Consider the following 11,232-nt stretch of genomic DNA (forward strand, 5'->3'; position numbering starts at 1 on the left):
GCAATTTTTTTTTTTTGTCCAAAAAAATAAATGAACAAAAATACTGAGCTGCAGGTAAAGTTAAGTTATTATCATAACACTTGACATCAAAAGCTTGACTAATAAAAGCCTGGAGTAAAGAACTAATTTAGTGTTAATCTTTTGTGACGATAATAGTCAATGTTAATGATTCCTGTGGCCTTTGCTGTTACAGGCTTAGCCTCAGAAACCTGAATTGAGACTAATTTTTAGTGTTGGGCATCTGTTTTTCTAATTTGTAACTTCTGCATTTGTGGCTCAGGTAGCCAGATGCAGCTTGCCGCCCTCCTTTAGCAGTGGGCACCAGCAGGCACAGCACAAAAAAGGAGACAGTGCAGCAGGTTGGGCAGGCCACATCCCCTCAAACAGTTGCCTCTGTATTTTACTTCTTGTTTGCATCTTTAACCAAAACAAATAATTCTCTGGGGAGATATGTAGCCACAAGTCTGTCATTAAAAAAATAAAATAAAATAACGAGGGCCCTAGTTAAGGGGAGAAGGTGCTGTACATTGTGTACATTGGAACCCTGTCTTCTGTAGACACAGAAACTGTGACTGCTTTGTATTACTCATTTATTTCCAAAACAACACCATAGACTTCTGCATTTAATCTGTCTTCATTCATTGCTAGCAAGTATATTTAAGAACAATAAACTTAAATTCAGAGCAGGAAAAATATCACCAAGAGCCATGTGTTTGTACATCTGCACTGCAGTAAGTGGGGGACGAGCAGAGACTATACGCTTTGAAGGCAAACACGAGGTGTTCAGTACGTGAATGGGTTAGCAGTGAGTTTGATAGTGTTACTTAGATACATAAAAATGAAAATTCTGGTTACTAATTTCAGGTGTAGAAAAACCAGTACACTTGAGGTACTTCATTTAAATTACCAGATTATGTTTCCATGCCTAAATTGACTTATGTGTCTATTTGATCAGTCAGTGCTTTCAAACATGAGTAAGGACAAACCAAAATTTTTATGTGTAAGTAACAGTAATGAGGCTTGTGTATCTTCTGGGAAGGGATACAGGTTCTGTATGTCAGGGAGCCCAGGCAAGAGTCACTTGGAGTTGTTTGGGCTTTTGAATGGATAGTTTCCTGGAACTATTGTTTTTTTTCTCAAACCTGTAGGGATATTGTATTCATTTTGTTACAAAAACCTAAACACAGGGGTGCAATACAAAAAGCTCTATTTTGGGTATCAAGATTGAAACACCACTGATCTGCATTGATCGGAAAGGTGCTAAATAACTCCACTGCTCCATTTGATGCGGACGCATCAGCTGTCACACAAATAGGCTTGCCCTCAAGAGTGGCAAGATGCTTTACTGTTCACCAAGTGGTGTGAGTGAGCAGAAAACTCAAAACTCATAGTATTTATTTTTCAGGCAAGTGCCCTAATTCTGTTCTGTGTTATGTCCAGCATGATTTGCAATGTCTCTACTGGTGCTTTAAAACCGAACATTACTGTTTACTGCCACCTCCATGGAGATGTGTCACAATAACACCCAAGGGCTGCATCTGCGGAGCCAGAGCCCAAGTGCTACCCACGAACGTGGAGAGACAAGTTCACTTCCTACCCAAAGGCACGATACCAAACCAGTCCTCCCGGAGGAGATGGGATGGCTTGCTGGGTTGGAGTCTGGGCTTAGTTTCTGTATTGTTTTAAGCAGGGTGGTGCAAAACCTGTAGTTGGCTGTACGTTTGTCAGCGTGCTTACACCACATCATACTGCAACTATAGGCTTACAGGTTGTACATTTCACCAGATGGTCACGTTTTTATGAGTTCTTTGTGTGTGAGGACCAGCAGTGGGAGACCAGCACCCATCCCTGGTGCAGAGCCGGTGCCCTTGGCTCTGGTGACACCGAGTGCTCCTGCAGTCCGAGCCGAGCCCTGTTTCACTTGTGGTGCAGCCCTTGCAGCCAGCAGCTGCTAGACAACAGGCTCATTGCATACCTGCCTGCCTCTCTCAGCGCTTTCCAAGAAATGCCATGCCCAGACAGACGGTGCTTAAACTGTCAGGCTGTGTGCCAGCACCACAGAATTCCTGCTCTCACGTTGTCACAGCTGCTTGTTTTGCTATATATATTTGAAAAGCAAGTGCAAAATACCAAAAAGGACTGAGTTAGAATTACTCGGTGCCATAAACATGATGTCTTTAACAGCATGCATTGCTTGGGGTGCAGCGGTAGAATATTACATGGTGCCTTTATTCTGAAGTAGTTGCGTGTATACATGTACACCCGCCCCACCCCCACCCCCTTTATTTAGTCATATATTTGATAGGGCAAAGTGAGTGGATATGTGCAGGCAGCAGCACCATTCTGGGGTGAATTTTCAGCATTCTGCACCACTTATTTTTCCTAAATAAAATATCTAAATTGGTTGTAGTTACCCTAAATAAAACAACAAAATCGGTTGTAGTTACTTAGTTGCTATTGCTTTTGTATAACATAATGTTTGTCCCTCTCTTTTTTTTTTTTTTTTTTTTCCCCCTTCCTTTTCTAGGTATTTCAAGGGAACACTGAATTGTACCAGGAAGTTCGCAATAATTTCATTCCACCTATTATTGCACGCTTTTTTAGGATTAACCCCTTAAAATGGCACAAGAAAATTGCGATGAAAGTAGAATTGCTAGGATGTCAGTTTAGTATAGGTAAGGCAACTGAAAACCTTTCAACAAGCAGTGAAACAATTTGGCAAAGATTACATTGTGGGAATATTTTCAATGAGATAAAAGTATTTCTTAGCTGCATAATCCTTCTGTAACTGATACTTCTGAATTTCTTCCAAAGCTATTACACTTAACCTGGAAGATAACCCTGTATAGGCGTAAACAAGGTAATAAGTGTTTCAAAAGACACCAGTCACTTGCTTTCCATGTTACTGATTCACGGGGTTTTTTTTGTCATTCTGTAACATGAACAAAAGCTTTAGAGCAAAGTGTTCCAGCTCTCTTCTCCTGAAAAGGAACATGGAAAACGACCACTTCAATAAACTTATTATTTAATAATGTCTTTTCTTCTAAAGGGCGTGCTCCTAAAATCACCATGGCACCGCCACCTCCGAACAAGATTGACAAGAACGATGACTGTAGTGAAGACTTTATTCATTCAGTGAAGACTTCATTGCAGACAGACAAAACAACTTTCACACCTGAAATAAAAAATACCACAGTGACTCCAAGTGTAACCAAAGGTATCCACAGTTAAGCAGTAGAAGTGTTTGGGAAGTCCTTACAGTACTTTGGTATATATTAAGTGTGCTTTCTGAATTTAAATATTCTCAACAATATATTGTAGCATATTATCAATCTCTTCTTTTTAATATTTACCAGTTATTACATATACATACCGTAAAAAATGTACAGTTGCATACTGTGTGCAGAAACAAAACCAATCTGCCAAGTTTTATGCATATGGTAAATTCCGTCTTTCAAAACCTGTTCAAACTGAGTTCAGCTTTTAATGAAGGAATAAATTTTGTCAGAAGAAGTTGCAACTTGGACTTCCCTTCAGAATTAATCAGGTGTAGCTGCTTTGTTATTTAATTTGATAATTTCTTAGGACAAAATGCTTTCAACATAGGTAATTTTTATGGAGCAGTCATGTTGGCATGAAATTCAAAAAACATCACCTGGCATCATCATTTTGTCTAGCCAAGAAAATTGTCAGGAAAGGGAGCGGGCTCCCTGCAGATGTAGGCATGGGTGAAGTGACCTTTGGATGCCAGGGGCAGGGATGGTCCTGTTTCACATGCAGACCCAGCATACACTGCTTGTGGTTAACTGTTAAGGCACTCTGTGACAAGTACTTCGTACAGGAACTAAAAACTTCAGTGGTTGCGTATTCCTGGGCTCACTTGATTTTCCTTGTTAATACTGAAATACATTGTTCTAAAAGAAAAAAAAACCACTCACCTTTATTAAAGCAATCTGTTGACTCTGAAAAACCTTGCAAAAATCCCAGCTGTGCATACATGTAGAAGAGGTGGATGTTAATTGACATTTAGACTGGGAGCATTCAGCGGGGTAGCTTAGCTGGGGGATTTGGTGTTAAGACACTACATGAAAACTGTGTGCTTTACCTGAGTAATTTTCAAATTAAAAACTGATGTATGAGAAGCTCTTCTGTCTGACACCACTTAATTTAATGGCTTTCAGATGTGGCATTGGCAGCAGTTCTGGTTCCAGTACTGGTGATGGTCTTCACTACTCTGATTCTTATCTTAGTTTGTGCGTGGCATTGGAGAAACCGGTAAATGAACAGATGAATGAAAAGTGCTTTAAATGACTGGTGGCTTGGTGCGTGGGAATGAAATGCTGCATGTATCTTGCTATGGGAACTACAAGGTCTACACTGGTGGAAGGATTTTTTTTCACAATTGTATTCTCTATGAGAAAATGCTCACTTGAATAGCAAGGACAGTGAAAACGTCTTTTTGTGACTCTTCATTAGAAATGCTTTTACTGAAAACTGGTTTCTCCAGGAGCAGCAGACTGGTGATAGCAAGCCAGGTTACTGGTGCTTATACTTTTAAATTTGAGGACCAGTTACAGCCAAAGTGATCATTGCTGTAGTTAATTAACACATCTTCCAACAAACTAGCTAAAATACCCATTGTTTCTTTTTTTCACAGCAAGAAAAAAACTGAGGGCACTTATGATCTGCCTTACTGGGATCGTGCAGGTAACAAAATGCTTTTATGAAATCCTTTACTTGGTGGTTTTGGTTTGATGCGTATTTCGGATTGCAGTGGCACAGTTAGCTTCCACTAGCAGAAGCCTCTTCAGTGCTAACTGATGTAGGCATAGTGAACACTGAATTTCTTTTCTGGACAGGCTTAGCTGCTTCATTCCCTGATTATTTTTTTCAGAAATAGAAAATGCCTTGTCTCCTGTTAAGAGCTTACAGCTTCAGATTTTTGTTTTAGTAAACGAAGTATAGAACCTCTTAATTACACAACATGAGGGGAAAAGTAATTTCTGAGGAATGTCTTTATATGTTTGGTAATCATCTGTTTGATACTTTTTTGGTCCTGGAAAAAACCCTTTCATCTTGGTGTATAAAGTCTGTCAGGGTTTGTCTTTCTTCACTGCCCTAGTAAGCACGTGGGATTGCCTGCAGCGATCCCCTTTCGGGCATATTTTCCATCCTACCGTCTTGTGCCCCATGAACTTGACATCAGACAATTCCACCAAGCAGCACTTAGCAAGTGTCCTGAAAACGCTTGTTCCAGCGTACGGGGCTGCAGCAGCAGCCGGGTTTGTACTGGCTGTGTGACTGTGCTCCACGGCTCTGGCCTCATGCTGACAATTTCCAGATCTGCGTGTTTGCTCACTGGCGTTTTAAGTATTGCCTTATCCTTTAGACAAGAAACCTCTTCATGACCCAATTTTTGTTTATTACATGTCCATTTCTGGTAGGTCATAGCATTGCTGTCTTAGAATATTAGACTCAACTCAAAGTGTCCTGTATTTAGATGGCAGTAATGGAGAGGACAGATTTTTTTCCTGTTTGCTTAAATTTAAATGTTTAGTATGCAAGCCTGTTTTAGAATAAAATTTGGCAAAACGCAGTATCAAAATAATGTTGCTCTGCTTTCCTGTGGAACCTCTGTCCATCCCCTCCCATAGGCTATGTCAGATTTTGCTAAACAGTGTTCTGTGGTTTTGAATTTCCTGTTTCTTGGGCTTTACCTGCAGGATGGTCTCTTACAGCTGGAATGAAATACGTTAATGGTCAGCAAAACCAGAGTGGCTCTGGCTACTGGGGGGAACCTAACAAAGCCAGCCCTCCCTAATTTCTCTTGAGATAATGGTCATGACCACAGTCACTCCTTTGCATTTCCACTGAAGTTAAAATCCTCTTTATTCAGTTTTTTGTAAATACTCACTGATTAGCCTTTTTCAACAACATGAATTAGAAACATGGCATTGGCAGCGAGAAGCTACATGAATTAAATGTACTTTTAGGTTTTGACTGAGTTTGTCTAAAATTTTATGTACATACTTGTTTTACAAATTGTAATCATGGCTGACTTCGTAGTATTTTCTGTGTTTTATTTTATGAACTAATTAATGTCATGAGTAGCCCCAGCACTGCTGCCAGTGGACATTTGGGGATGGATTTACTAGACTGCAGCAGTTCTGCAGGTGTGTGAAGGGGGTGTGTTCAGGCAAGGTGACTGGCTGAGAGTGATGTTGTCACCGCTGAATCTTCAGTCTACCAGAAAATGTTAAGCGTCTTGTAACCTCAGGGTCATACAAATACTGGTAATTGAGTTGTTCACCTGCTACTACAAAATAGAAAGTGGTGTAAAAATATTTTAGTAGCTTAAAACACAGTATATATGCAGTTTTGTTTTTTGTTTGTTTGGGGTTTTTTTAAATCCATGTAAAGGATGGTGGAAAGGAATGAAGCAGTTTCTCCCGACCAAATCAGCAGAACATGAAGAAACTCCTGTACGCTACAGCAGCAGTGAAATTAGTCACCTAAGACCAAGAGAGGTCCCAACAATGCTGCAAACAGAGTCTGCAGGTACATTTTACTGTTTTTGTGGGCTGTGTAATTACATGTATATAGGCTACACTTAACTATTTCCTGTTTGTTTTGGGGAACAGAGGAGAAATGAATAGTTCTGTTGCATTTCTTAAAATGCAGGTTTTTTTCAAATCTGTTCTCCTGAGTATCATAAAAGTATGTATTAATTGACTCGATGTACTGTAGATAGACAATTTCCCAAGTTAATGCAGTCACTGAAGTTTCTTTACTTGTACTTGTTCTTAAACCCCATAAAGGGTTGAAGGATTTTTTTTGGTTATATTTTCATGCACTGGAAATAACTTCACCCCATTACCTTTGTGCACAAATCTGAAACATGGCACTTGGTTCCCTACATGGACTCTTATGGATTAAGTCATTCTTTTGCTCTGGAAAAGGCAGCGTTACTGTTAATGGCGTATGCCCTTTCCTTAGTAAGCCAGTCATTGGACGAAGATGTGCCTTTGGTTCTGTACTTACCTGCTGATGGCAGAAATACACAGACCTGCAGGAATTATGGCTTCACAGCAGGCAAAATTACTTTTCTCTTTTTGGCTGCCTCTCTGTTTTTACCCAGCTAAGCAGGTTTGTCACCTCCAGCTTAACTGATTATCTGTTGAACTAAAACATCTCAGCTGACCACCCCCGCTCAGAAGGACAAACCCTCTGCCCCAAGGGCCACTCTTTATCCAAAGCCAGGCAGGATAATTTCATTTAATTCTAATTTTGCAGGGAAGAACATTTCAGAAAACTTTGTTTTGAGGCAGATTTACAGCATGGGAAATTGCAGCTCACAAGGAAAGTATAAAACTGAGAAATTGGGATGTTGTGGCTATCCCCATGGCTTTAACTGTTGGGTGGAAATGACTTTTCCCAAATCAATTGGCACTGGCGGACAGAGGTGGACCACTGGTTTGATCTAGGATAATCATCTCTGTGACACTATTGACAGGTTGTATTTGACAGGTTGCATTTAATGTGATGCCACTGCAAAAAAACCACTCCATTAACTGTGTTTTTCTTTTGTTTTGTTGGGGCTTCCAACACAAGAGTATGCTCAACCACTGGTAGGGGGAATTGTCGGAACACTTCATCAGAGATCAACTTTTAAACCAGAGGAAGGAAAAGAAGCAAGTTACGCCGATTTGGACCCTTACAATTCACCCATACAAGAAGTTTACCATGCATATGCTGAACCACTACCTGTAACTGGACCAGAATATGCAACTCCAATAGTCATGGACATGTCCAGCCACGCCAGCACACCTCTTGCCGTTCCTTCAATTTCCACATTCAAAGCTGCAGCAAATCAAGCTCCTCCACTGGTTGGAACTTACAATAAACTCTTATCTAGGACAGACAGCACATCATCAGCACAGGTGCTGTATGACACACCAAAGGGGCAGCCAGGGCCAGGTGTCACTGCTGAATTGGTGTACCAGGTACCACAGAGTGTGGCCCATTCCACTGGGAGCAAGGATGAAGCAAATTAGCTCACAAGTCAGGCAGAATGATGGCTTGTTTTTAAAAGCCAGTTCCATAAAGTTGACAGTTTCATTTTTTACTCGCATTGTTTTGATATTGTTAGTCTTAACTAATACAATGGTGAATCAAAAGATGTGGTATTGGAGTAGGGAAACCAGTAATTCTGCCTTTCATTAAGCTGTATATATAATTAACAGCTTGTCTCCTGCAAAATGGTGGACTTCTTTATTACTACTGTACAATTGTCTGTCAGACACGGGAGAAGAACTCTTCAAGATCAACTTCAGTAATTCATAGATGTGAATGATATATTGGGAGAAACCATTTAAAGTACAAAAGCCAAGAATTTCTTGCTATTGATAGTATTTCAGGGCAGGGCGGTGGGGTGGGGTGGGTGGGGAACAGACACCAAAACCCAAAGCTCCTAACTTTCTAAGATCTATATGTAAGCTCTACAGCTTCTAAAATTCGTTTTACCCTACAAAATACCTACACAACTTTGGACTTTAAAAACTACTATCAGTCAGGACTGATGGCAAAAATCCCATTAACTTCATGGCATATGCTCACTTTGATTCTAATTATGTTATTTTAGCTTTTGTTCACAGGATTAGGGAATCATCAGCTGTGTGTTCCTTAGAGGGTTCCTGTCATTTCTGTTACCCTTCCAAAACCGGAATCTGCTGCCTGTACAGTCTGTTTCCTGCCTCATCTCCTTAAGCCACTCAGTCTTGTTCATTCCTAGGGATCCAGGAGGCATGAAGTCATCTAAGCACACTACGTAGCAACTGCTTTTTACATACTGCCGTACTAAGGGACAGCTACTCTGAATAGTATCTGCCTTGAATTCAGACTTCCCTGATGGTCACTGTGCAAGAAGCATCCAGGTGGTCAAGGTGACCGAGGCTCCCTCTCTGCCTACCTTGCCCTACCTCCCTGCCCCCTGGTTGGTATCTGTTGTTGTGTGTTAAAATGGGAGCTTAGGCAAAGAGGAATGTGTATATACTTTTGTGAGTGCTTAAGGAAGCACATAAATATTCTAATGGTGCACAGTTTGTGTTACACACACATTTAGCACATATGGTACGTTTCAGCACAACTGAAAAACCTTAGCCTTAGGAGGCTTTTCTTATTATTGTTCTTATTAGAAGTACAAAAGATTCTAAAACCTTTGCATGAGAAGCAGTACTGTTCCAAAGAGTGTCCATTTCAGAAGCATTTAATGGAATTTGCATCCTTTGAATGTTCCAGTGTGTTCCCTACTATGAAAACATTGCCAGAAGACTGAACACAGTCTTCCATTTGGGGTAATGTAGACTGGTTTTAGCTCGGTAATCAAAAAATGAAACAGTTCAGATGTTGTATTTGCCGTTTTTGTCTTATTAGAAACAAAGCACAGCTTTTTAACCTAAGCAGTAGAAAAAACCCCACAATAAAAATGCTTTATTGTAACAACAGCACTGTTGGGAAGATGCTGAATTAAATTACACCTACTCCCTACCTACACATTAGCCCAGTTTTATGGCCTTCGGTGGTTACTCTTTGTTTCTGCGATGTAACTCAACTCAGCCTTGTTTACTGCCCGGGGTCCTTAAGCTAGCTGGAGAACATCCAGATTGGAAGTAAAACACTGAGGACTGCCACTGTATCTTTATACTAGAGCAGTATCCTAATCTAACACTTGATCATTTGTTTGCACAGGGGGGCTATAGATAAACTCAGTAATCCAGAATTACTTGTGGCCTGCTAGAATATGTTATTATATGCTCTGTGCTACCTTAAAACCTAATTCTACATTTTTTTCATCATTCATTGAGAATGATTTTTTTGTTGTTGTTTTTTAGAATTGGGTGCCTAAGACCAAATGTGAATGTAAGTAAGGGTGGTATATAAGACCCATTCATGTAAAATGAATTCCTGCCTATAGTTTTACTTTTGATGTTATTGCAACTTTTTCTGCTTGATAGACCGAGTTTGCAATCTTTGTAGTTTTGCTTAAACAGGTAAGAAATGTTCTTACCCATCAGCAGCAACTACAACTTTGAAATTATCAGAGCTGATTTTGAGAGGGGTGGGAGGTCATTTGTTTGCATGAAGATGTGGCATACTTATTCCAGCCAAGTTAAGAAACCTCTGCATTCTGAAACTGTACCAGTTTAGGCTTAGAAACATTAATCTGCCATAAAAATAAATGGATGTATTAAAGTCAGTAAAATTAACATGCCTGGATTTAATTTTTACTGTAGGCCAGGTATGGTAGAACTGTGGATGTACTGCAGGCTAAGATGGTATAAGGATTAAACAGTTTCTCTACAGTGGGTCATTTTTTAAGCAACCATAATGCAGCTTCATTATCTGAGCAGCATAAGCTGTTGACTGGGGTGGATGCTTTTAAGTCCATTTCTGAAAGAAGTTGGGCTGAAGTTTTGCTCCCTGCGTTCAGCTTTGAACACATTATCTGCTAGGGCTAAGAAGATAAATTTGAATATGTAACAGTGGGGTTTAAAATGTATGCTACAAATTTAAATATTGATCCCCAAATGTAAGTTGCATGACACACGTAAGATCAGCATTCTTCTGTTTCCAGTAGGTGCAGAGGTACATATAATCGGTTTGTCTTATGCGTGAAGACATATGCATATAAAATGTATTTCAATCTTGTTTGACTCGAGTATTCTCCCAGAATGTATGTTCTTACCTCAGCATGTATTGTAGTTGCTCAGTATTTGTATATGTTGCTAGAACTTAGACTGTAAAAATAGTGAGGGAGTTTTATATGTATGTTTAAAAGTATTTTAAATAAATTGTACATAGGTATTACTCAGTATGTTTGCATTTAACACCTATGTTATATCCAGTTCCTCTGTTGTATGGAAATGCAAGGGTTATTTATGAGTTACCATGGTACAGCTGGGGGTGGGGGGTGGGTTATGCCCACCTTGCCTCCTCCTGGCAGTGGGTGTGTTCAGCAGCCACCCACAGAGGCTGGGTCGGTCCCTGCCCCAGCACCAGAGACTCCTCATGGCTGAAGGCTGCTCAGGGGCAACTGGTACTCACAGGAGGGAGCTTCCCCGGTAGTAGCTTCCCTGCAGCTGGCAGAACCTGGCCCTGGAGTCCTGGGTGATGAGAGGCCGAGGCAGCTGCCCTCGGTCAGTGCCGTGAGAGGCAGGCTCCACCACTCAGGTG

General features: G+C 40.5%; 1 protein-coding gene across 1 annotated transcript in view; it reads left to right on the top strand.

Moving 5' to 3' along the window:
- Positions 1 to 10,873, top strand: part of DCBLD2 (discoidin, CUB and LCCL domain containing 2) — a 46,435-nt gene extending 35,562 nt beyond the window's left edge. The window contains exons 10-15 of the mRNA XM_055803305.1: positions 2,528 to 2,675; positions 3,050 to 3,217; positions 4,182 to 4,275; positions 4,658 to 4,707; positions 6,421 to 6,558; positions 7,612 to 10,873. Coding sequence (XP_055659280.1) covers positions 2,528 to 2,675; positions 3,050 to 3,217; positions 4,182 to 4,275; positions 4,658 to 4,707; positions 6,421 to 6,558; positions 7,612 to 8,054 — 1,041 coding nt within the window. The 3' untranslated portion in view covers positions 8,055 to 10,873. The remainder of the gene's footprint in view (positions 1 to 2,527; positions 2,676 to 3,049; positions 3,218 to 4,181; positions 4,276 to 4,657; positions 4,708 to 6,420; positions 6,559 to 7,611) is intronic.
- The last annotated feature ends 359 nt before the right edge of the window (positions 10,874 to 11,232 follow it).

This window comes from Falco peregrinus, chromosome 4 (genome assembly GCF_023634155.1).
Source record: "Falco peregrinus isolate bFalPer1 chromosome 4, bFalPer1.pri, whole genome shotgun sequence".
NCBI classification, from domain to species: domain Eukaryota; kingdom Metazoa; phylum Chordata; class Aves; order Falconiformes; family Falconidae; genus Falco; species Falco peregrinus.